General features: G+C 41.7%; 4 protein-coding genes and 1 long non-coding RNA gene across 5 annotated transcripts; 1 reads left to right on the top strand and 4 right to left on the bottom strand.

Annotated features, from left to right (window-relative positions):
• Positions 1-1,811, bottom strand: LOC127176672 (uncharacterized protein DDB_G0286299-like). Its single transcript, XM_051128462.1, has 4 exons — positions 1,798-1,811; positions 1,357-1,750; positions 997-1,264; positions 1-272 (listed from the first exon to the last, which is right to left on the bottom strand). Exons 1-4 carry the CDS (start codon positions 1,809-1,811, stop codon positions 1-3), a joined length of 948 nt encoding a protein of 315 aa, XP_050984419.1.
• LOC127176635 (tripartite motif-containing protein 16-like) lies at positions 114-4,823 on the bottom strand. The gene is made up of 6 exons (XM_051128420.1): positions 4,193-4,823; positions 3,410-3,505; positions 3,077-3,310; positions 2,743-2,902; positions 2,555-2,602; positions 114-2,328 (listed from the first exon to the last, which is right to left on the bottom strand). The coding sequence occupies exons 1-6, from the start codon at positions 4,763-4,765 to the stop codon at positions 1,811-1,813; spliced, it is 1,629 nt and encodes a 542-aa protein (XP_050984377.1). The 5' UTR covers positions 4,766-4,823; the 3' UTR covers positions 114-1,810.
• On the top strand, positions 4,273-26,482 carry LOC127176657 (uncharacterized). The gene is made up of 3 exons (XR_007829132.1): positions 4,273-4,402; positions 17,212-17,401; positions 26,368-26,482. It is a non-coding gene; the product is annotated as an uncharacterized LOC127176657 (long non-coding RNA).
• On the bottom strand, positions 7,751-17,631 carry LOC127176634 (E3 ubiquitin/ISG15 ligase TRIM25-like). Its single transcript, XM_051128419.1, has 6 exons — positions 17,002-17,631; positions 16,416-16,511; positions 10,291-10,524; positions 8,909-9,068; positions 8,721-8,768; positions 7,751-8,519 (listed from the first exon to the last, which is right to left on the bottom strand). The coding sequence occupies exons 1-6, from the start codon at positions 17,572-17,574 to the stop codon at positions 8,002-8,004; spliced, it is 1,629 nt and encodes a 542-aa protein (XP_050984376.1). The 5' UTR covers positions 17,575-17,631; the 3' UTR covers positions 7,751-8,001.
• LOC127176638 (tripartite motif-containing protein 16-like) lies at positions 19,498-26,546 on the bottom strand. The gene is made up of 6 exons (XM_051128421.1): positions 25,968-26,546; positions 24,719-24,814; positions 24,422-24,619; positions 22,186-22,345; positions 21,998-22,045; positions 19,498-21,769 (listed from the first exon to the last, which is right to left on the bottom strand). The coding sequence occupies exons 1-6, from the start codon at positions 26,544-26,546 to the stop codon at positions 21,249-21,251; spliced, it is 1,602 nt and encodes a 533-aa protein (XP_050984378.1). The 3' UTR covers positions 19,498-21,248.
• Positions 26,547-27,017: the final 471 nt, after the last annotated feature.

Raw genomic sequence — 27,017 nt, forward strand, 5'->3', positions numbered from 1 at the left:
TCAAAAGTCTTTGTTGTCGCTGGTCTTGTCCAGCTTAATGTCTTTGTTGTCGCTGGTCTTGTCCAGCTCAGAGTCTTTGTTGCCGCTGGTCTTTTCCAGCTCAGAGTCCTTGTTGTCGCTGGTCTTGTCCAGCTTAATGTCTTTGTTGTCGCTGGTCTTGTCCAGCTCAGAGTCTTTGTTGCCGCTGGTCTTGTCCAGCTCAGAGTCCTTGTTGTCGCTGGTCTTGTCCAGCTTAATGTCTTTGTTGTCGCTGGTCTTGTCCAGCTCAGAGTCTTTGTTGTCACTGGCCTTGTCCACTCAGAGTCTTTGTTGTCACTGGCCTTGTCCACTCAGAGTCTTTGTTGTCACTGGTCTTGTCCACTCAGAGTCTTTGTTGTCACTGGTCTTGACCAGCTCAGACTCTTTGTTGTCGCTGGCCTTGTCCAGCTCAATGTTTTAGTTGTCGCTGGCCTTGTCCACTCAGTGTCTTTGTTGTCACTGGTCTTGTCCACTTAAAGTCTTTGTTGTCGCTGGCCTTGTCCACTCAGTGTCTTTGTTGTCACTGGTCTTGTCCACTTAAAGTCTTTGTTGTCGCTGACCTTGTCCACTTAGAGTCTTTGTTGTCACTGGTCTTGTCCACTTAAAGTCTTTGTTGTCGCTGGCCTTGTCCACTCAGTGTCTTTGTTGTCACTGGTCTTGTCCACTTAGAGTCTTTGTTGTCGCTGGCCTTGTCCACTCAGTGTCTTTGTTGTCACTGGTCTTGTCCACTTAGTGTCTTTGTTGTCGCTGGTCTTGACCAGCTCAGTGTCTTTGTTGTCGCTGGTCTTGACCAGCTCAGAGTCTTTGTTGTCGCTAGTCTTGTCCACTCAAAAGTCTTTGTTGTCGCTGGTCTTGTCCACTTAGTGTCTTTGTTATCGCTGATCTTGACCAGCTCAGAGTCTTTGTTGTCGCTGGTCTTGACCAGCTCAGAGTCTTTGTTGTCGCTAGTCTTGTCCACTCAAAAGTCTTTGTTGTCGCTGGTCTTGTCCAGCTTAATGTCTTTGTTGTCGCTGGTCTTGTCCAGCTCAGAGTCTTTGTTGCCGCTGGTCTTGTCCAGCTCAGAGTCCTTGTTGTCGCTGGTCTTGTCCAGCTTAATGTCTTTGTTGTCGCTGGTCTTGTCCAGCTCAGAGTCTTTGTTGCCGCTGGTCTTGTCCAGCTCAGAGTCCTTGTTGTCGCTGGTCTTGTCCAGCTTAATGTCTTTGTTGTCGCTGGTCTTGTCCAGCTCAGAGTCTTTGTTGTCACTGGCCTTGTCCACTCAGAGTCTTTGTTGTCACTGGCCTTGTCCACTCAGAGTCTTTGTTGTCACTGGTCTTGTCCACTCAGAGTCTTTGTTGTCACTGGTCTTGACCAGCTCAGACTCTTTGTTGTCGCTGGCCTTGTCCAGCTCAATGTTTTAGTTGTCGCTGGCCTTGTCCACTCAGTGTCTTTGTTGTAGCTGGTCTTGTCTAGCTCAGTGTCTTTGTTGTCGCTGGTCTTGTCCAGCTCAGAGTCTTTGTTGTCGCTGGTCTTGTCCAGCTCAATGTCTTTGTTGTCGCTGGTCTTGTCCAGCTCAGAGTATTTGTTGTCGCTGGTCTTGTCCAGCTCAATGTCTTTGTTGTCACTGGTCTTGTCCAGCTCAATGTCTTTGTTGTCACTGGTCTTGTCCAGCTCAGAGTATTTGTTGTCGCTGGTCTTGTCCAGCTCAATGTCTTTGTTGTCACTGGTCTTGTCCAGCTCAGAGTCTTTGTTGTCACTGGTCTTGTCCACTCAGAGTCTTTGTTGGTCAAGACCAGCGACAACAAATTATGCTTCATCAACACAGCTTCACTGATGATCCAAAACAAACTGTTAACCCAGGATAAAGCGGCTGAGTGAATGTGGTCTGGACTGTGTGGATGAGGCTCATTGTGTCAGAGACGCTGTAGAAGGACAGAGTTCCTGCACTGTGATCCACAAACACTCCTACTTTACTGTTAATGGGCTTTACAGAGAGATGAGACCCTATGTTATTGTGTAAAAATGAATAACATTCAGGAGAGCAGAGCAAACTCCAGGACTGATTATTAGATCCAAACACACACTCATCACCCGATCCTTTCCTGTTGATTCCCTTATATGATACTGATATGAACACACATCCACTCCACTCAATCTCCCAGTAACAGCGTCCACACACACTCTCTCTACACAACACCTGATAATAATGATCAAATCTGTCTGGATGATCAGGATACGACTGATCTGTGTCAGTGAATGCAATCGCTCTGTTGCTCTCAGACAGACGGAGGCTTTTATTCACTGTGTTCAGATCCGGAGTGATCCGATGGGAATCTGATGGAGATAAAACACATCAGAATCAGGAATTATGAATGTCTGATGTTTTCATGTAGCTGAACTCTTCATGTTCAGTGTATCATCAGTGTCTCAGTACAGATGAGCAGATATCCTGTGCAAATCATCATTTACATCATCAGTTATAAAACTCTTCTTTCACCTTCTACAGGAAGAACATGAACACACTCAGTGAGTTTTTCTGCTTGTTTTCTTACTGACTTACATTGTAGGAAGTCGTTCCTGGTCCAGAGAACAATGTTGGTGAATGTGACTGTGGAAATCAACAGACATGAACAGTGTGATTCTCATGATCCTGCATCCATTCCTAACACATTTCTAATATGATGTTCTCCATGATATGAGATGATGATGGACTTGTTTCTGAGAGCAGATGAATCTCCAGGACTTTACCTCTGTCTGAGATCTTCTTGAGCTCCTCTTTGCAGAAATCCTCCAGTTTGTCTTTCAGCTGATGGACAGATTCTCTCAGACCATCAAAAGAGAGGAAAGAACTGAAGAGATCATCATTTACGTCTGTAGCTTCAGGAGGTGCTGAGAGAGACTGGAAACTCTACAGAAAACAAACAGAAATTTTTTTTTTCAGCTCTACACTTCAGGTATAAGTCTGATTATATAATATTGATTATATAATAAGACACTGATGAAATGTTTCTCTGTGAGTCTCCTGTCACAGCAGGATGTGTCTCAAGTCCACTATAATGGTGTTCTTCTAGATCTCTGTTACCTGCAGGAACTGGATGTGATCCTGTGTGTGTGAAAGCTGCTCCAGCTCAGCGTCTCTCCTCCTCAGATCATTGATCTCCTGCTCCAGTCGCTCCAGTCGTCCTTCATCTCGACTCAGTGCTCGCTTTTCCTGATCTCTGATCAGTCGTATCAGCTCAGAGCGGCTTCTCTCAATGGAGCGGATGAGCTCAGTAAAGATCCTCTCACTGTCCTCCACTGCTGTCTGTGCAGAGCGCTGTTAGGACACACAGTGATTCAGGCTTCAGTGGGACTGAAAGAGACAAGAGAGTCTGAACTGAGACTGAGACAAACTTCTCTTCTTCTCCAGACTCACCTTATGAGACTCCACAGCCTCTCTCAGCTGCTGAAGATCTTTCTCTCTCTGCTGGATTCTCTGCTGGAACGTCTTCTGCGTCTCCTTCAGCTGGCTCTGCAGGACAAATGGATGATAGTGAATGTCACAGAAAACTACTGACACTAAATCATCATGTGAACAGATGAATCCAGTAAGCATAGACTGAGGCAGTTTAAAGGTCACTTATCTGAAATGATGACTAATGTCTGTAGGTTCAAACTCCAGATGATCTCTTACAATCATCATACATAAATTAACATGAAAATTAACAAGTGTTTCACACAGCAAATGTAAGATATTTTAAAAGTGGAACTGACACAGACGTAGAGCTTCACATTGACGGTGTTTCTGTGTTTCTGTGTAATTAAGCTGCGGCTCTACACTGAAAATAAATGAACAAAATGAAGCTATAAATTACTGAAATCATCCAGATTCAGCCATATTTACTGAAAATAACTCATATATCACTGCATTTCATTTAAATTTTGACTGATGGAATAACGTACAGTATTTTGTTAAAAAAACAGGTGAATAGTTCACACCATTATTTTATGTTGTTTAATCAAAGCCTATTTTATAAAAGATAAAGTGTTGATAAAGCTTTATGGTGTATTTTAAGCAAACAGTAATACTCTTCTTGCAGCTGCTGTTCATTGCTGCTGCCGTGTGCAGTGTGAATGCTGTAAACTGTTAATACGAGCGCCGATATAAACATACGAAACAAATGTCAGCAATATTTCATCAGTGTCTATTTTTAAATACCTGTTTCTCTGTCCTCTGTTCTGCAGCTGATACAATGTCATGGTTTTTATGCTCAATAATCGTACACAGCACACATATACATTTCTGATCAGTGCGACAGAAAACCTCAAGGATCTTCTCATGTTTCTGGCAGATCATCTCCTGCAGTCGTCCAGTGGCATCAGTCAAATTGTGTCTCTTTCCTTTAAACAAACTCTCATGTTGTTCAAGGTGATTCTGACAGTAAGAGTTCAGACACACCAGACAGGACTTGACGGATTTGTATTTTCTTCCAGTACAGACGTCACACTGCACATCTCCAGCTCCAGCGTAACAGTCAGCAGGACGTTTCCTCTTCTTCAGTTTCTCCACCACTTCAGTCAGCATGGTGTTTCTAGCTAAAGCAGGTCTTTGACTGAAGGTCTGTCTGCACTGAGGGCAGCTGTAGACTCTCATCTGATTTCCCTGATCCCAGAAGCGTATAATACAGCTCTTACAGTAACTGTGTCCACAGGGAATGGCCACTGGATCCTTCAGGAGATCCAGACACACTGCACACATGAACTCATCCTGAGAAACTCTGGCTTCTGCCATTTTACTACATGAATTCTGAGACACAAACACACAACAGCTTAACTACACTTCAGTTACTCTTTCCGTGAAATCAGGTGATTCCTGTTTCCTGGTTCTGTGTTGTAGTCACATGTAAAACAGGTGTGTCTGTAAGTCTATAAAGCAGGTTTCTCATTCCTGTTCCTGTAAAGTCTCTCTCTGGTTTCCATGTTTTATGGGGTTGTTCCATTCAAACTTTGCACAGAAGTTTATGCAATTTTACATTTACAAGCATTGAAAAGTAAAGCCAAAATGTTGTTCACATCATCAAGTAGAAAAAATCTCTAGCCTACCGCACCCAGTTCTCAAAAGTCTTGTGAACAAATGTTCTGAATGTGTTTCATGGCCTTATTTCAGTGACTTAAACATTTTAGTTTGACCCCCTATACTGCACATGTCTGTGGTGCATTAGGGCTCCAACACGGCCACCGGAGCTGATCACGGCCACTCTAGTCAATGCTTGTGTTTATACCAGCTGCCCCGTGGCTTGTTGAAGCGCCCCAGAAGCTGCTCCCCATGCTGCATTGCTAAAGTTAGGCGATAATAATAATAATAATAATAATAATAATAATTGTCTTGTTAACGTCAAAGGCATCAACAACAGACGATAACTCTTGACTATAATCGGTACACAATACTATCATCGGCACAACCCATGTTTCTGCAGCACTTCTTCGTCGTCGTCTTGTCTGATGCACTCAACCAAGCGTTCCAATCTCCCACCTCATCCTTCCACACCCCCCCAACCAATCGAATTTCCATAGGCGGGATGTTTTTTAATGATATTCTTATGGGCCGCTTTGTGACATCACAAAACCCAGAAAACAATGCTGTAATCCAAACGAGCCGTTCGTTGTAGCATAATAGGACCCCGTTAAAACTTACAAAAAGGAGACAACAACGGAACAGGAGAAGATGGCATTCTTTCAATCTCCGCAAGGACTTATAACCACGGCTGTTTTTCGTGGACAACTAAGTGATGTATAATGCTATGTAGTATAATAAATGATAAGACACTTTGTTTTATTTTAAATAAGAAGGTGTAACATTAAAATATATTAAAGTGCACATAAACACACAAAACTCAAATAGATACGAAGAGAGGGGTTCTAGCAGACCAATCACAGCGCTTGCAGTCCGTGTAAAATTGATGCGCTGTAACATTTTTGGAGAAGTGCACGTCAGGCTACGCCTTTAATGACTACAGACGTGTTGTTTTAACGTCTGTGGTCATGAAGTCATTCGAAAAACTGGTCTTGGCTTATCTGAAGGACATCACTGGACTCTTACTGGACCCCCTGCAGTTCGCCTATGGAGCAAACAGGTCTTTGGATGATGCAGACAACATGGGATTGCACTTCATCTAGCAACATCTGAACAGACCAGAGACTTATACGAGGATCCCAGCTTGCCCTTCAACACCATAATGCCAATACTCCTTCACACCAAACTAAACCAGCTCTCTGTTCCTAGCTCTGTCAATAGATCATCAGCTTTTTGACAAACAGGCAGCAGCTAGTGAGAATGGGTAAATCCACATCCAACAGCTGCACCATCATCACTGGTGCCCCCCAGGGTTGCCTTCTCCCCCCACTGCTCTTCTCCCTGTACACCACTGACTGCACCTCTACTGACTAAGCTGACTAAGCTGACTAAGTTTGCAGATGACACTACAGTCATCGGTCTCATCCAGGACGTTGACGAGTCTGCTTATAGAAGCGAGGTTGAGTAGCTGACTGTCTGATGCAGTCACGACAACCCGAAGCTCAACACACTCAACAGTGGAGATGATAGTGGACTTCAAGAGAAACCCCCCTGCACTCACCATCATGGACAGCACTGTGGCTGCACTGGAGTCATTCAAACTCCTGGGAACCACTTTCTCTCAGGACCTGAAGTGGGGCACTCACATCAACTACATTGTCAAGAAGGCCCAGCTGAGGAAGTTTAACCTGCCACAGGAGCTGCTGACACAGTTCTACCTGGCCATCATTGAATCTTGTTCAGCTCAGCTACTAAAACTAATCATTGGTACAACCCTCCATACCCTCCAAGAACTGTACTCATCCAGAGTGAGCAAAAGGGCTGGCAAAATCATTCTGGACCCCTCACACTCAGCACACTTCCTCTCTGAACTGTTGCCGTCTGGTCGGCACTACAGAGCACTGAGCACCAGAACAGCCAGACACAGGAAAGGTTTCTTCCCTCAGGCCATCTTCTTCATGAACAGTTAAATGTTCTTTCCACTGTGCAATAAAACATGCAATACCCAACCATCTATACTCATATTCATTATACGTAGGCCTATGTTATTGATTTAATACATCATATTGCTATAATCTGTCCACATTCACTTGCTTAAATTGTATATAACACATCTGTACATACAATATACTGTATTTTGTCTATTGTGTATTGTATTGTTTTTTGCTTCACATTCATTTTTACTCACTTATTTGTATTTCATTATCAGTGTCTTGTCAATTGTCATTCTGTCTGTGCACTGGAAGCTTCTATCAAGACAAATGCCTTGTGTAAGTACACTTGGCAATAAAGCTCTTTCTGATTCTGATCTGATTCTTCTGATTTCTTCTTTTTACCAGATCCTCTCAGAAGACATTTGTTTTGTTTGAGACCCAAAACTGTATTAACTCAAAGTCTTCTATCATCTTGAGAGATTAACAAAAGAATCCAGGGAAGAGCAGAAAGCAGGAGGCAAATGATGGTAAAATGGGCAGGATCAATTAAATAATATTAGTTATGCTGTCATGCTAAACATTTTTTTTCTTAAATTAAGCATTTAAAAAATGTAGGGTGACAAATGAATTTCCAAAAGTTCAAGACATTTTTAATCAGATTTCATGAATTTGCATGTTGAATAATATAATAAAACAGCTTGAATTTTCTGAACAAAAATTATTGTAACCTCAAAAAATTAGGAGAGCAAAAAACGCTGAAAAGGGCTGGGGCTCAATAAGGTAAAGATTGTAAATGATTTATTGACTGTGTGTGATCATTTGAATTGAAAGGAAATTTTGATAATAATAATAATTAAAATGATGAATGTGTCACTACATCAAAAACTAAATGAGTCATTTCAATCAACACAAACAGAAAAGCACAGAAACTCAGACACACTATAACATCTCACTGTTACTGATTCATCATGCTGCTCAAAGCATTATGGGTAGAATCTCTCATTAGTCTATTCTGATTCATCAACACAGTTTTACTATTGATCCAACACTGAAAGCAAACCCAGGATAGAGCGGCTGAGTGAATGTGGTCTGGACTGTGTGGATGAGGCTCATTGTGTCAGAGACGCTGTAGAAGGACAGAGTTCCTGCACTGTGATCCACAAACACTGCTATTCTACTGCTGATGGGCTTTACAGGGAGACCAGTCCGCATGTTATTGTGTCTGAATGAGTATCTGGAGGGAGAGCAGAACAAACTCCAGGACTGATCATTATATCCAAAGAAACACTGACTACCCGCTCCCTTCCTGCTGATGCTCTTATATGACACTGATATACGCACACCTCCACTCCACTCAATCTCCCAGTAACAGCGTCCACACACACTCTCTCTACACAACACCTGATAATAATAATCAAATCTGTCTGGATGATCAGGATACGACTGAAGTGTATTAGTGAATGTAATCACTCTGTTGTTCTCAGACAGACTGAGGCTTTTATTCACTGTGTTCAGATCCGGAGTGATCCGATGGGAATCTGATGGAGATAAAACACATCAGAATCAGGAATTATGAATCTGTCTGATGTTTCATGTAGCTGAACTCTTCATGTTCAGTGTATCATCAGTGTGTCAGTACAGATGAGCAGATATCCTGTGCAAATCATCATTTACATCATCAGTTATAAAACTCTTCTTTCACTCAGTGAGTTTTTCTGCTTGTTTTCTTACTGACTTACATTGTAGGAAGTCGTTCCTGGTCCTGGGAACAATGTTGGTGAATGTGACTGTGGAAATCAACAGACATGAACAGTGTGATTCTCATGATCCTGCATCCATTCCTAACACATTTCTAATATGATGTTCTCCATGATATGAGATGATGATGGACTCGTTTCTGAGAGCAGATGAATCTCCAGGACTTTACCTCTGTCTGAGATCTTCTTGAGCTCCTCTTTGCAGAAATCCTCCAGTTTGTCTTTCAGCTGATGGGCAGATTCTTTCAGACCATGAAAAGAGACGAGAGAACTGAAGGGATCGTCATTTCCGTCTGTAGATTCAGGAGGTGCTGAGAGAGACTGGAAACTCTACAGAAAACAGAAATCAAAACTCATCAGCTCCACACTTCACCCAATAACCTGCACCAACATCAGATTTTACTTTAGTAACTCACCTCAATCCAGCACTTTCACAGCATCAGCTTCATTCTTCTCATATTCATTAAATCACATTAGAGCTACAGTCAGTGTCAAAGCTACAGGTGGGCCCGAGGGGGTGAGAAGTTGTTAGAATGCTATTTATCGCTATTATCATTTATTGCTATCTATAAACGCTATTAATAATAATAAACAGAGTTTCACTATATCTTCATATATGTACTTTAAATGATGTATATATGCACACAGCTGACTTACCTCCATCATTCGACTGTATTTCTGCACCCCCCCCCTCCACCCCAACTCCTCACTCTTAATCTATCCCTCCCCCAGGACAGCACGCCAAAATATGCTTACTGTTTCCTCAACCAGATTAGATGTAAGGGTGAACTTGTGAAAATATATTTAATGTGAGTTTGCATGGTGAATGAGAGGCAGTTTATCAATTTTCCCTTTTCCTGTGGGAGCATACCATACGCTTGTCAAAATGATGATTCGTCATTTGCCACTTACACTCTATGTGAACATTCTAGGAAATTGTTTGGACAATAAAACATCTGCTAAGAACATAAATGTCCAACTAACAGTTCAAACACATCAATGGAGTCTCATTGTAGGGTTGAGTAGATTTGCTCAGGAAAAGGATTAGATTGACCATTATTTATAACTTTAGAGTGGTTAGAGACACAAGGACACTTAAGACACACTCACATTTAGTTTGGTTTCAATACACTGAAACATTGCTAATATACAGACTCACTTCATGTTTGGGGTCTTCGTGGTCAAATTCATCCAATTTTGATGAACGTTACTCAGAATCAGTACTATCGAGTCCACTGCTTACACCATGACGTAATAAATGAGAGGAAAAAGCAGAAATGTAAGTGAAGTTTTGAACTGTTGGTGGCGCTAGTGGTGTTTAACAGCTAAATATATCTTACAGAGGAAAAACCTCGGTGAAATGATTCCTAAGAGATTTCCAGAGCTGAAAGCTATTTATAAGGGGTGTCTCTTTCAGAAGAAGATGATCAGATGAGAGTCTGACTGATGATTATATAATAAGACCCTGATGAAATGTTTCTCTGTGAGTCTCCTGTCACAGCAGGATGTGTCTCAAGTCCACTATGATGGTGTTCTTCTAGATCTGTGTTACCTGCAGGAACTGGATGTGATCCTGTGTGTGCGAAAGCTGCTCCAGCTCAGCGTCTCTCCTCCTCAGATCATTGATCTCCTGCTCCAGTCGCTCCAGTCGTCCTTCAGCTCGACTCACCGCTCGCTTTTCCTGATCTCTGATCAGCCGTATCAGCTCAGAGCGGCTTCTCTCAATGGAGCGGATGAGCTCAGTAAAGATCCTCTCACTGTCCTCCACTGCTGTCTGTGCAGAGCGCTGTTAGGACACACAGTGATTCAGGCTTCAGTGGGACTGAAAGAGACAAGAGAGTCTGAACTGAGACTGAGACAAACTTCTCTTCTTCTCCAGTTGGGGCTTAGGTCATGAAGCAGACAGACTGGCTAAATCGACCGTGTGCTAGCCGCCTCACGTCACAGATGTCAGTCAATTCTCAGCACATAGAGACTCTTTCACCTAGCTATCACACTACAGAGACTGTCTTTTCCTCGAATTAGGAAATACAAAAAACGTCCAAACCAATTTAAGGTAAACAATTTAATTGATGTTCAACACATAAATAACAGATATAATACAGATACACAAATGATAAATTTTGGCTTATTGAATATTAGATTAGACTAGAAAAGCACTTTTCGTAAATGATATGATCATTGATCATAACCTAGATGTGCTGTATGTTAGACCCTATTCCATCTAAACTACTAAAAGTGGTGTTTCCAGAAGTCATAGATCCTCTTCTGACTATTATTAATTCATCGTTGTCATTAGGATATGTCCCCAAAACCTTCAAACTGACTGTTATTAAGCCTCTCATTAAAACCCCCCACAAATTTTTAAATTAATTACAGACCAGTCTTGAATCTCCCTTTTCTGTCAGATACTACAAAAGGTAATATCATCACAGCTATGATCTTAGCTTTGCATTTGACATTATCGACCACAACATTTTTTTGAACAGACAAGAAAATTATGTTGGCATTATGGGTACTGCATTGGCATGGTTCAAATCGTACTTATCTGACCACCATCAATCCGTGGCAGTAAATGAAGAGGTATCATATCGATCACAAGTGCAGTATGGAGTACCGCAAGGCTCAGTACTAGGGCCATTACTTTTTACGCTTTACATGTTACTAGTGTTGTCACGGTACCAAAATTTCAGTATTCGGTACCAATACCAGTGAAAATCCACGGTTCTCGGTACCAATTTCGGTACCAAATCAAAACACAAAAACATGAATTGAACAACACACTATTTTTATTTATAACAAACAAAAATAAAACAAAGTTTTGACTTGGAAGCTGGTATTTTGGGCTGAGGTGATGAAGCATTTGCTGAAATCCCCATTTTTCACTGTATAAACTGGCACTTGATCCATACATGTGAATTCAGCAACAGCTCGGTTCAGTTTTCTTGCCTCAGGTGAGTTTTTGTCATACTTCTGCTGCTGAAAAGCATCTGGAACTGTTGTCTGCTTAGGAGTTTGGTTCGTGGTCTTCTTCAGCCTGCAGCTGTAAAAGGAAAATATAATATACTTCAGTAAAACAATGGGCTGAGTCTGACTAAATGCAATATTAGATTGACACCAGCTAAACAGAACTTTATATATAACTTTTCAGTAAATAACAAACCTCAGCTTTTTATAACAAAGTTAGATAAGATTACTTATACTGAGTGTAAGATATCAATGTTACACAGACGGAAACTGTCGTATTAAAAACACTTTACAAAAAGACCCCATTTAACATGACTTAATAAACAAGTGTTACATAGCAATTATTCTTCTTAATTTCAAAATGTATTAATTTATTTTAAATTAAAAGTTGTATCTGTTAACATTATTTCACGCACAATGAACAAACATGAACCATCAAATGTTTGTATAAAACAACATTCACACACATTAATTAATGTTCACTCATCAAACTGCGCAAACTATATTTCATAGCCTAGAACTGCTTTTCTGATGGACCGATTTTAAGGCTATAAACATTAACCATACATTTGTACATTTGTTCTCTAACACACATATTTTAGCTACACAGGTCATTTAAAAGCCTCAGGTGTGTAAAAATACCACACTATCATGTCCTGTTTTTTTTTTTTTTTTTTTTTTTTTTTTTTTTTTTAATAAACGCTATAAGAGCATTAAACACTTAATAAAGAAGTTTATTCTAATTCTCGCGTTAGCATTAGCCGCGCTTATGCTAACGATTAACTAAGCAAATGGCGATGTTTATTTAAGGTATAATTTTTATAACAAAAGCTCTAAATATAAAATTAAATGAAAACTTACCTGCTTGAACTCTTTCATTAAATCTGGGTGTCGGTCTTTGAGGTGTTTTATTGAGTTCGATGTATTTCCTCCTTTTGAGAGAGAACTTCGATGACACCGTTTGCAAATGGGTTTCTGATGATCTATGATGTTGCCCTTGTCATCAGTCGCAAATACAAAATATTTCCACACGTGGCTCCTTCCTCCTTTCTTTACAACAAGCGGATTCAGAGCAGCCGCATCAGCAGCACCACCGGTCGCCGTGTCTCTGTGGTTTTATGAAGAAGACGCAACTGCGCAGTGCGCACTTTTCGCATAGCGCAGTAAGAACCGGGTTGACCGGGTGCTCGGTACCACCGGTACTTAAGAAAACCTGGTACCGTAACATTTAATTTTTTTTAGTACCGACTTGGTACCGAAGTACCGGGTCTTTTGACAACACTACATGTTACCCTTAAGAGATATGATCAGGAAACATGATGTTGATGATACTCAGCTCTATATTTCTTCACAACCCGATGAAACATGCTAATTTTTAAAACTAACATAATGCATAGGTTCTTCATCATCAGTTAGGAACTTGGGTGTGCTATTTGATAGCAATCTTTCCTTTTAAAAACATGTTTCTAGAATTTGTGAACCCGCATTTTTCCTCTCAAAAATATACATCATGCTCTCAATGTCAAATGCAGAAACGTTAATTCATGCGTTTATGACCTCAAGGTTAGATTATTGTAATGCTTTATTGGGTGGTTGTTCTGGTCGCTTAATAAACAAACTCCAGCTGGTCCAAAATGCAGCAGCTAGAGTTCTTACTAGAACCAGAAAGTATGATCATATTAGCCCGGTTCTGTCAACACTGCACTGGCTCCCTATTAAACATCGTATACATTTTAAAATCTTGCTAATTACTTACAAAGCCCTGAATGGTTTAGCTCCTCAGTACCTGAGCAAACTCTTATCACATTATAGTCCCTCACGTCTACTGCATTCTCAAAACACAACTGACAATTTGATAATACCTGGAATATCAAAATCAACTGTGGGCAGCAGATCATTTTCTTATTTAGCGCCCAAACTCTGTAACAATCTACCTAACATTGTTCGGGACGCAGACACACTCTGTCAGTTTAAATCTAGATTAAAGACCCATCTCTTTAACCTGGTTTACACACATTTTTTATAATTCAAATCCATTAAAGGATTGTTAGACTGCATTAATTAGGTCAACCGGAATTGAGAACACTTCCCATAACACCCAATGTAGTTGTTACATCCCTAGAAGAATGGCATCTACGCTGATATTACTCTGTTTCATTCTTATTCTAAGGTCACTGCAACCACCCAGATCCAGACTGTATCCAGATCAGATGGTGGATCAGCACCTAGACACGACCTCAACGGCCCTGAAATGTCAGCCAAGACCAGGACATCTAGATGTTCCCCAAACACTGATCCCCTCTGAAAGACCTTGTCACCTAGACGCCCACTGGGACAAGACCACAGGAACCAAATGAGTTCTCAGCACAATCTGACTGCAGCCTAGATTTAAACTGCTGGTTTTGTCTGGCCAGAGGAGAACCACACACTATTTCGACACATTACTCCCCATTTCACGAGTTCACACTTGCATATAATAAACTGAGTAAAGGTTATGCGTATTTGGCGTGCTGTCCGGGAGAGGGCTCCGAGCTTGGTAATCATTCCCGAGCCCGGGGCACTGCCCCTGCCTGGGGAGAGCCCGAACCCAAAGCGCTCCCCCAAAGAGGCTATTAATGTGGGACAGCAGCCAGCGATAACTCCCCAAACTTGCAGAGCTTATGGATAGAAGGGTGCTGGACGTCGCTTGGAAAAGGATTGTTGCGGTAGTGTTGGGAGGGAGGATGGGGCTCTTAAAGAAGTGGGCATTGTTGTAGCGGGGAGAGGTGACCGAGAAGCAGAGGTACGGGCTTCTAGGGAGCAGTCATTGCTGTGGCAGTGTGGAAGCAGGGAAGAGGCTCCTGTGAGAGCGACACTACCGCGGCAGTGTAGAAATACGGAGAAGGCTTCTGCGGGAGCGGATACTGCTGTGGCAGTGTGGAAATAAAGAGAAGGCTCCTACGGGAGCGGACACTACTGCGGCAGTGTAGAAATATGGAGAAAGCTTGTGCTGGAGTAGACACTGCTGTGGCAGTGTGGAAGTAGAGAAAAGGCTCCTGAGGGAGCGACACTGCTGTGGCAGTGTGGAAATACAGAAAAGGCTCCTGAGGGAGCAGATACTGCTGCGGCAGTGGGGGAATCCAGAAAAGGCTCCTGCAGGAGCAGGGTGCTGCTGGGGTGGTGTTCAAGGTGATGGCTATGGTGGGTCTGAAGATCGAGTGAATGGTGATAGACTGATAGAGTTAAAAGGGTTGGCTGATGAGAATTCGGTGAGCTTCTTTGATATGGAAGCGGTCTGACCACATGTAGGTCTTGAAGGCCTCTGGCTTCTGAACACTTCTGACAAAATCCTGACAAAAGTCCTGATGCTCCTGGCTATGGGGGGTGGTGGTTCCGAGGCGGGAGCATTTGGAGGGATGGATAGGAAATGGCTGAGAATAGAGAGAAGAAAGGGTGAGCATGCGAGGGGGAGGAGGAAAGATGGCTCCCGGAACCGCTTACGGAGGCATGCTCACGCTTGTGGGCCGTGGGCGGGGGAGGAGGTTGGGAGTGGGGTAAGGAAAAAGCTATGGATTGGTCTGCACCACTAGCAGAGGCCTCGCGCTAGCGTCTGCTATGGGAGCTGGAGGTCAGCTTGCTTCAACTGCTGTAGGTCATGGGAAGGGAGTGGAGTTTGTGATATCCTGACGAGTCTACGTAGTCTGCGCCGCTAGCGGAGGCGACCTCCACTAACAGGCAACTGAAAAGAAAAAGGGGGTTAGAACAGAAGTAACAGGAGGAAAGACATGCAAGGGCCCGTGTTGCAAGCGGAAGCAGCTTTGCATTTGCTTCAGCTGCTGTAGCTGTAGGCAGTGGGGTTTGTGACATTCAGGAAAAAGGCTGGAAGTCTGTGTAGCCTGCACTGCTAGCAGAGACAACCTTGTGCTAGTATCTTCTACAGAAGCTGAAGGCTGCTGAAAAGGAAAAGAGGTTAGTGGTAGTAGACGGAAATTTTGAAATGTGAGGGCCTGCATTGCTAGCGAAGGCAGCTTCATGCTTGGTTCTGCTGCTGTGGCTGTTATGACTTTTGGCGGGATGTGCTGAAATGTCCGGGTAGCCTGTAGTGTTGCCAGATTTAAGCAACTAGCAACAAATGGTAAAAGGCTTTTTTTTTAAAAACTTTATTATTTTCTATTATTTTTGTTATTATTATTTTTATTAATTTATTTATTAAATCATTTATTTATTGATTGTTAGTTATGTGCTGTTGGTCCACTGTGATCGACGGTGAAAGTCTTTTGCCACTGTTGATCTCCTCCAAGATTAATCGTATACCTCGTCTATTCATTTTCCTAAATGTGATATTGAAATGCGGGTAAAACGCTGGTGAAAAAGACGGAAAGTTTGAGTAATTTCAGTGCGTATTCCGGGTGCTTATGTTGTGGTTACATCCTGGGGTGAGCAGATTGCTGCGGAGGATCCGAAAATGGGTCTGTGATATAATAGCAAAGGAGCGAACCGAGTGCTGCGAGACGAGAAAATGATGGTTAGACTGCTTTGGTTATTTGTAGGGATTCTCTCGTGCTGACTGGATAGGGAGTGTGATTGCTGATGATGAATTGGCCGTGTTAATTATCTGTGCGTGCTCCTCCCGAAATTTGTTAATAAAACACCGCTTAATACTGTAAAGCTGATTTGCATGGTAAAAAGCATTATATAAATAATGATGCCTTGACTTGACTCCAGACTCACCTTATGAGACTCCACAGCCTCTCTCAGCTGCTGAAGATCTTTCTCTCTCTGCTGGATTCTCTGCTGGAACGTCTTCTGCATCTCCTTCAGCTGCTTCTGCAGGACAAACAGATGATAGTGAATCACACAGAAAACTACTGGCACTAAATCATCATGTGAACAGATGATGAACAGATCATCATACTTGAATTAACATGAAGATTAAGGCTTCTTTTCCAGTGCAAGTGTAAGTATTATAAAAGTGAAACTGACACAGATGTAGAGCTTCACACTGACAGTGTTTCTGTGTAATTAAGCTGCTACATAGAAAATAAATGAACAAAGTTAAGCTATAAATGACTGAAATCATCTGGATTCAGTTAGATTTACTAAATACAAACTCATCTATCACTGCATGTCACTTACATTTTGACTGATTGAAGGATGTATTTTGGCAAAGAAAGGGCAGATAGTTAACTCCATTACTTAATATTCATTTCTGCTGCCGTGTGCAGTGTGAATGCTGTAAACTGTTAATATGAGCACCGATATAAACATATATGAAACAAGTGTCAGCAATATTTCATCAGTGTTTAGTTTTAAATACCTGTTTCTCTGTCCTCTGTTCTGCAGCTGATACAATGTTGTGGTTTTTATGTTCAATAATCGTACACAGCACACATATACATTTCTGATCAGTGCGACAGAAAACCTCAAGGATCTTGTCATGTTTCTGGCAGATCATCTCCTGCAGTCGTCCAGTGGCATCAGTCACTTTGTGTCTCTTTCCTTTAAACAAACTCTCATGTTGTTCAAGGTGATTCTGACAGTAAGAGTTCAGACACACCAGACAGGACTTGACGGCTTTGTATTTTCTTCCAGTACAGACGTCACACTGCACATCTCCAGCTCCAGCGTAACAGTCAGCAGGACGTTTCCTCTTCTTCAGTTTCTCCACCACTTCAGCCAGCATGGTGTTTCTAGCTAAAGCAGGTCTTGGACTGAAGGTCTGTCTGCACTGAGGGCAGCTGTAGACTCTCATCTGATCCTCCTGATCCCAGCAGCCTGTAATACAGCTCTTACAGTAACTGTGTCCACAGGGAATGGCCACTGGATCCTTCAGGAGATCCAGACACACTGCACACATGAACTCATCCTGAGAAAATCTGGTTTCTGCCATTTTACTGTATGAATACAGAGACACAAGCACACAACAGCTCAACTATATTTCAGTTGCTCTTTCCCTGAACTGATGATTTGAAGTAGTTTCCTGGTTCTGTTTTCAAGTGACGTGTGTAAAACAGGTGTATGTGAGGCTATAAAACAATCATAAAGTTAATCATTCCTGCTCCTGTTGAGTCACACACACATTGGGTTTCTATTCCATAGGCGTAATGTTTTTTTTATACTGTACAAACTATATTTTCTATCACTCTACCCCAACAATACACCTAAACCTACACCTGAAACAAAACCACAGCTACGGCTACATTTTCAAACAAAATGAATTATGTATGATTTATGAGCTTGTTTCCTCATGGAGACTAAAAAATGTCCCCACAAGGACAAGGATTTTGGATACTACCAGCTTTAAAGGGAAATTTTGTCACCATAACATAGGGTTTACCTAAACCGCACACACACACACACACACACACACACAGGCTTTCCTATCATTATGGGTTCATTCCACATACAGTCATGGCCAAAAATATTGGCACCCTTGTAATTCTGTCAGTAATGCAACCCTTCTCTCAGAAATTTGTTGCAGTTGCAAATGTTTTGGTACTCATGTTTTTTATTGTTTGCATTGGAATAACACAAAAAAAAAACAGGGAAGAAAAGTCAAATCTGATAAGTCAAATTCAGATCTGGACTCATTGCTGGCCATTTCAGAACTCTACAGCACTTTGTTTATAACTTTTTATTGAGTGCTTTTTGAAGTGTGTTTCGAGTCATTGTCCTGCTGGAAGACCCATGACCTCTGGTGGAGACGCAGCTTTCTGACACTGGCCACTACGTTGCGCCCCAAAATTCTTTGATAATCATCAGATTTCATGATACTGTTCACACAGTCAAGGCATCCAGTGCCAGAAGCGGCAAAGCAACCCCAAAACATCTTTGAACCTCCACCATGTTTGACTGTAGGGACTGTGTTCTTTTCTTTGAAGGCCTCATTTCTTTTTCTGTAAACAGTGCCATGATGTCCTTTACTCAAACAAAACTACAGCTACAGCTACGTTTTCAAACAAAATGAATTCTGTATGATTTATGAGCTTGTTTCCTCATGGACACCAAAAAAATATCCCCACAAGGACAAGGATTTTGGATAGTGCAATCTCACACTGTTGTACCCTGTGTCTGCAGATCAGCTTCAATTAGTTTGGAAGTTAATCTGGGTTCTTTATCCACCATTTCAACAATCCTTTGTTGTAATTTTTCATTAATTTTGCTCTTCCATCCACATCCAGGGAGGTTAGATACAGTGTCATGGGCTGTAAAACTCTTGATGATATTGCTCACAGTGGACACAGGGACATTAAGATCTCTGGAGATGGACTTGTAGCCTTCAGATTGTCCATGTTTTTTCACATTTGTTTCTCTCAAATCCACAGACAACTCTTTACACTTCTTTCTTCTCGCCATGCTCAGTGTGACACAAAGGTTGAGTCAACTTTTCTCCATTTTAACTGGTTGTAAGTGTGATTACTATATTGCCCACACCTGTTACTTGCCACAGGTGTGTCTAAATACAAATTACAGGAGCATCACATGCTTGAAAAGCAATTATTTCTTACAATTTGGACAAGGTGTCAATAATTTTTTCCAGTCCATTTTTGAGTTCTGTGTGAAATTTTATCAAGTTTAACTTTTCTTCTCTGTTTTTTATGTTGTTGCAGTGCAAACAAAAATAGTAAGCACGTGAATACCAAAACATTTGCAATTGAAACAATTGTCTGAGAAAAGTGTTGCACTTTCTGACAGAATTGCAAGGGTGCTGGTATTTTTGGCCATGTTATTGTACCTGATGCAATAATTAATAATAATTTCCTGTTTCAAAAGATTCAAAACTCTTTTTTCTTAATTGTATTTATTAGAAATAAATTTTATTATATTTATTAGAAATATAATTGCAATACAGCCTGATGGAATAACAACCATCAACAGAACAAAAGACAAGAAACAGCTGAATTCAGACAGCAATAAGATACACACTGTCCCCTGTAAATGTTGAAAATATCTCACTGTTAGATTGTGCCAACATCCTAATGACTAAATAGATAAATACGATCAAATCTCCTTGACAGGAATACCAGATCCTGTCAGTACACATTCATTTTATCTGAGACCCAAAACTGTATTATAGTCTTCTATCAGCCTGAGAGGTTAACAGAGGAATCCAGGGAAGAGCAGAAAGCATGGTAATAATGATGGTAAAATGAGCAGGATTTACTGAATAATATTAGTTGTGTATGTTTCAATGCTCAGACATCATCAACAACTGTTATTATAACTGAAAACAATGTTAAATTACTGCTTCACAACATCATTCTGTGAGGTTAAAAACCTGGAAATTCTCTGATCTCTTACTCACAACAAGACAAATGTGACCCTGGACCTAAAAAACAGTTATAAGTAGCACTTGTAATGGTGCTTCATTGTGTGGGTCAAAATGATTGATTTTCTTTTTAAGCCAAAAATCATTAGCATATTAAGTAAAGATCATGGGCCTCATTTATAAAGCATGCATTTGCACAAATTTGATCTCAGACTGTGCGTACGCTGAAAGCCACAGGCTTTTTCTACTGTTATGCTATGTAAATACTGATTACATCCGTTGTCATATACGCTGATCAGAGAAAGCGCGCCTTTTTTATGAGAGTAAAGAGAATTCACCTGCAAGAGATTTGTGCTTGTGCATTTTCATGCACGCCGCATCACAATAATGTGCTCTAGACATTTGTCAGTAAAAAACACCATAGAAACCGCCCCAAACTATTAAAATAAGAAGAAAGCTGCATCTGAAAGCTGCATCATTTATAAATTTGGTTAAAATGGAGAATATGGTGTTTTTCCGTGTGCACTCAACCATTTCCATCAGTGGTTCTAGAATACTTGATGAACTCCGCAAATCATTTTCGCAGAAACTATGCCGCAAAAAGAATAAATAAAAAGCTTTCTAAAAAAGGCAAACGAACGCATGGACGTTTTCTTGATATCATTTCACGAGTTTACACTTACATATAATAAAACAGTAAAAGTTATGTGTACTTGGCGTGGTGTTCGAGGGGAGCTTGGAATTTCGTCCCCGAGCCCAGAGTACCCCCTGGTCAGGACAGAAATAGGTGTAAGTGTGGAGAAGGAGTGGCGGAGGGATGCTGGAAAACTGTCAAGGAACTGAGGTAAGACCGCTGTGTATATATACACACCTTGTTGATTGGATTGATTACTGATTGTGCTCTCCTTGTGTTAATTAGGTTAATTATCTGAACATGCTCCTCCCGAACTTTGTTAATGAAACATTAATAAAAACCAACAGACTGATTAAAAAATGCAGAACATTTTCTCAATATGCGACGTGCAGGACAAGAGGTGAAAATGCTGTCCGGTACAACGGAAAGCAGGACGGGTGGTCACCCTAGTCTTACTTGGCAAAATTACGGCAACTATACTGTCTATATGAGGATTTATTACACACATTTATTCTAACATGTTATTTCACTGACAGAAGTTCAGCTGCAGTATTAATGTCATGAAGAGAAAAGAAGAGACTCTATAACATCTCACTGTTACTGATTCATCATCAGCTCAAAGCATTATGGGTAGAATATCTCGTCAGTCTATTTTGATTCATCAACACAGTTTCACTGATGATCTAGACCAAACAGTAAACCCCAGATAGAGCGGCTGAGTGAATGTGGTCTGGACTGTGTGGATGAGGCTCATTGTGTCAGAGACGCTGTAGAAGGACAGAGTTCCTGCACTGTGATCCACAAACACTCCTATTCTACTGCTGATGGACTTTACAGGGAGACGAGTCTCTATATTGTTGTGTATGAATGAGTATCTGGAGGGAGAGCAGAACAAACTCCAGGACTGATCATTACGTCCAAACAAACACTTATCACCTCCCTTCTTGCTGATGCTCTTATATGACACTGATATAAACACACCAATATTTCCACTCCACTCAATCTCCCAGTAACAGCGTCCACACACACTCTCTCTACACAACACCTGATACACATGATCAAATCTGTCTGGATGTTCAGGATACGGCTGATCTGTGCCAGTGTGAGTAATCACTCTGTTGTTCTCAGACAGACGGAGGCGTTTATTCACTGTGTTCAGATCCAGAGTGAGCTGATGGGAATCTGATGGAGATAAAACACATCAGAATCAGGAATTATGAATCTGTTTGATGTTTTCATGTAGCTGAACTCTTCATGTTCAGTGTATCATCAGTGTGTCAGTACAGATGAGCAGATATCCTGTGCAAATCATCATTTACATCATCAGTTATAAAACTCTTCTTTCCCCTTCTACAGGAAGAACATGAACACACTCAGTGAGTTTTTCTGCTTGTTTTCTTACTGACTTACATTGTAGGAAGTCCTTCCTGGTCCAGAGAACAATGTTGGTGAATGTGACTGTGGAAATCAACAGACATGAACAGTGTGATTCTCATGATCCTGCATCCATTCCTAACACATTTCTAATATGATGTTCTCCATGATATGAGATGATGATGGACTTGTTTCTGAGAGCAGATGAATCTCCAGGACTTTACCTCTGTCTGAGATCTTCTTGAGCTCCTCTTTGCAGAAATCCTCCAGTTTGTCTCTCAGCTGATGGACAGATTCTCTCAGACCATCAAAAGAGACGAGAGAACTGAAGAGATCATCATTTATGTCTGTAGATTCAGAAGATGCAGAGAGGGACTGGAAACTCTACAGAAAACAGAAATCCAAACTCATCAGCTCCACACTTCACCCAATAACCTGCACCAACATCAGATTTGACTTGACTGATCTTTAGTAACTCAAATCCAGCACTTTCACAGCATCAGCTTCATTCTTCTCATATTCATTACATTCAAATCACATTAGAGCTGCAGATTCTAGTATTTAACACTTACACTATATGTGAACTTCCTAAGAAATAGTTTGGATAATAAAACATCTGCTAAGAACATAAATGTCCATCTAATAGCTCAAGCACATCAATGGAGTCTCATTGTAGGGTTTAGTAGATTTGCTCAGGAAAAGCAGCTCAAAGGCTACGATTAGATTGACCATTATTTATAACTTTAGAGCGGTTAGACACACCGCTCATGCTCAGGTTTCGTTTGGTTTCAATACACTGAAGCATTGCAAAAACCCCTAGAGATGCTTGGTTAGTGTGCATCTCTGTAGGAAGGAGGCTGTCGCCCTCCACTTTAAAAGCGTATGTTGCTGCCATAGCGCCACATCACGATGCAGTGATTGTCAGGTTCCTGAGAGGTGGGGGAAGGTTAAATCCTCCCAGGTCGCACCTCATCCCCTCATGGGATCTCTCCGTGGTACTGGCGGGACTGCAGGGAGCCCCAAAAGTCTCTCAAGACTTTACTTCTGGTCCTGCTCACCTTAATCAAGAGGGTGGGGGACCTGTAAGCATTTTCAATCAACAAATCATGCCTTGAGTTTGGTCCGCCTGATTGTCACATTACCTTGAGACCCCGGCCTGGTTATGTGCCCAAGGTTCCCACCACTCCTTTTAGGGACCAGGCAATGAACTTGCAAGTGCTGCCCTCGGAGGAGGCAGACCCAGCCCTTGCATTGCTGTGTCCCGTCCACACTTTGCACATTTATATGGAACACACCTGGAGCCTGAGATGCTCCAAACAGCTCTTTGTCTGCTTTGGAGGACAGCAGAAAATCCCCTGTTCTGGCTGTCTCCAAACAGAGGATGGCTCATTGGCTGGTGGACGCCATCACCTTGGCATATCAGGTGCAGGGTGAGGCGTGCCCCCTGGGAGTGAGGGCTCATTCCACTCGAAGTGTTGCCTCATCCTGGGCGCTGACATGCGGCACTGCTCCATGAAGAGCTATGGGCTGGGCGACACCAAACACCTTTGCAAGATTCTATAATCTACTCCCGTGTGCTGGGTAGAGTCAGGCAATTTATGAGAGTTCGGGTTCGGTCTCTTGCTTGCGGCGCCATTCTTCTGGTGAGGATATGTGCACTTGTTTCTCCAGTAAGTTATCCACTGGTGAAACCTGACTTCCTCCAATGCCCTGTGGCCTCAGACTTGATGGAGAAGTCTTGTAGCTGTGTCTGGTATTAGGATTATAACCACTAGTGCACTTGATTTCTCTGATATCTTTTGCTTCCACGGTATGGTCAGTTTGTTGCTGCTCCCCTGGACAGCTCATCTCTGTCATTTCTATCTTATATGCTTTAGGCTATTGTTACCACAAGAAACTCTCTCACATTAGTCATTGTGCCTCTACTCCCCAACGGTTGCTGAAAGCTGAATCCTGAGAATACGGAACTATTCTTTCAGTTTTCCTAATAGGCCCACTTTATCTGGCCTATAGGGCGTTGGGAAGGTTACGGATTGAGATGAATTAGTTCTGACACGCTTGCTTGTCAACACCTGCATTTTCAATTTACGTAACACAGTTTGGGTTATGGCACTTTCCATAGGGACCCCTAACGTAACATCAAACATGACTGACTGAAAGGGAACGTCTCGGTTACACATGTAACCCTCATTCCCTGAAGGAGGGAACGGAAACGTTACATCCCTCATGCCACAACCTTGAACTGCGTTGAATGCCAGGATGCTTCCCGGCTCCTCAGCATAAATCTGAATAAGTGGATGCACGCCACCATTTTGGCATGCAAATTCCCACTCGCCAGTTGTCACTGGCCTTTTCTTGTAATGCTCAGAGGTGATTGGGCCTTCCAAGTGAGACGTAACGTCTCCACTCCCTCCTTCAGGAAACAAGGGTTACTTATGCAACTGAGACGATCTCTGTTACCTGCAGGAACTGGATGTGATCCTGTGTGTGTGAAAGCTGCTTCAGCTCAGCGTCTCTCCTCCTCAGATCATTGATCTCCTGCTCCAGTCGCTCCAGTCGTCCTTCAGCTCGACTCACTGCAGCCTTTTCCTGATCTCTGATCAGTTGTATCAGCTCAAACATCCTCTCACTGTCCTCCACTGCTGTCTGTGCAGAGCGCTGTTAGGACACACAGTGATTCAGGCTTCAGTGGGACTGAAAGAGACAAGAGAGTCTGAACTGAGACTCAGACAAACTTCTCTTCTTCTCCAGACTCACCTTATGAGACTCCACAGCCTCTCTCAGCTGCTGAAGATCTTTCTCTCTCTGCTGGATTCTCTCCTGGAACGTCTTCTGCGTCTCCTTCAGCTGGTGCTGAAACAGAAGATAGTGAATGCCACAGAAAACTACTGGCACTAAATCATCATGTGAACAGATGAATCCAGTAAAAGTGGAGCTGATAACTAATGGTTGTAGGGTCAAACTACAGAAGTGATGTTTGGTTACTGTCATCAAGGCCTGTTTCTCAATGCAAGTGTAAGTATTATAAAAGTGTAAACTGACTGACTGAAGTGTATATTTTTCAAACAACATGAATAGTTCACTTCATTATTTTATGTTCCTTAATCAAAGCCTCTTATCAAAGATTGTGTTGATAGGTTTGTGGTGCATTGTCAGCTAACAGTGAAACTCTTCTTGGAACTGCTGTTCATTTCCACTGTTGTGTGCAGTGTGAATGCTGTAAACTGTTAAAGGAGAAGTCCACTTCCAGAACAATTTACTCACCCCCTTGTCATCCAAGATGTTATTTCTTCAGTCGATAAGAAATTATGTTTCTTGAGGAAAACATTCTTCAAAACATTTTTCTCCATATAGTGGACTTCAATGGTGCCCCAAGTTTGAACTTCCAAAATGCAGTTTAAACGTGGCTTCAAATGGCTCTAAACTCAAACGCTTGTCTTGTCTAAGTCTGCATGAACTCTGTTTTTTTCCGGTTCAATACAGTTAGGGTAACTCCCATCTCGTATTTTTTCCCAACTTCAAAACCGTCCTACATCGCTGCAGAAGTGTTTACAAAATGAACATGCAGAGAAGATCAAACACCCTTTATAAAAAAAAGGTAAAACAACAATGTAGGATGATTTTGACGTTAAAGAAGAAAACGTACCCTAACTGTATTCACCCGGATGACACAGACTACGCATGCGCGTAGAAACAAGATGAGTGTTTGAGGTTAAAAAGTAAATAAACTGTCAATTTGTTTCAAAAATCACAGATCGTTTTGCTAGATAAGACCCTTATAGAAGTCCACTATATGGAGAAAAATTCAGGAATGTTTTCCTCAAGAAACATAATTTCTTATCGATTGAAGAAAGAATGACATGAACATTTTGGATGACAATGGGGTGAGTACATTATCTGTAAATTTTTGTTCTGGAAGTAGACTTCTCTTTTAATATGAGTCCCGATATAAACACATATGAAACAAGTGTCAGCAATATTTCATCAGTGTCTAGTTTTTAAATACCTGTTTCTCTGTCCTCTGTGCTGCAGTTGATACAGTGTCATGGTTTTTATGTTCATCCATCAAACACAGCACACATATACATTTCTGGTCAGTGCGACAGAAAACCTCAAGGATCTTGTCATGTTTCTGGCAGATCATCTCCTGCAGTCGTCCAGTGGCATCAGTCAAATTGTGTCTCTTTCCTTTAAACAAACTCTCATGTTGTTCAAGGTGATTCTGACAGTAAGAGTTCAGACACACCAGACAGGACTTGACGGCTTTGTATTTTCTTCCAGTACAGACGTCACACTGCACATCTCCAGCTCCAGCGTAACAGTCAGCAGGACGTTTCCTCTTCTTCAGTTTCTCCACCACTTCAGTCAGCATGGTGTTTCGAGCTAAAGCAGGTCTTGAACTGAAGGTCTGTCTGCACTGAGGGCAGCTGTAGACTCTCATCTGATCCTCCTGATCCCAGCAGTCTGTAATACAGCTCTTACAGTAACTGTGTCCACAGGAAGTGGTCACTGGATCCTTCAACAGATCCTGACATACTGCACATGTAAACTCCTCCTTATTTACTGAAATTCTGTCTTCTTCCATTTTACTGCATGAATACAGAAACACAAATACAGAACAGCTCAACTACACTTCAGTTTCCCGGAAATCACGCATTTCCTGTTTCCTGGTTCAGTGTTTGATGTGTGTAAAGCAGGTCTCTCTCAATCTCACACACACACACACACACACACACACACACACACACACACAGGTATCGTTATGGGTTCATTCTATAGGCGTAAGGGTTTTTCTACTGTACAAACTGTATTTTCAATCCTTTTACCCTAACTCTACACCTAAACTTACCCCTCACACAAAACTACAGGCAATTTTTACATTTCCAAAAAAAAAAGAGAGAACCGTTTACTATGTTTTTTTTAAGGCATTTGTTTACAGAGACACAAGAAGTGTCCTCATAAACCATGTTTACGCTGCAGTATCCATTTCAATATACACATTTGTATCCTCATAAACCATATATATACTAGAGCATACTCTCTCTCTCTCTCTCTC

Source organism: Labeo rohita, chromosome 14 (assembly GCF_022985175.1).
Source record: "Labeo rohita strain BAU-BD-2019 chromosome 14, IGBB_LRoh.1.0, whole genome shotgun sequence".
Classification (NCBI taxonomy): Eukaryota; Metazoa; Chordata; class Actinopteri; order Cypriniformes; family Cyprinidae; genus Labeo; species Labeo rohita.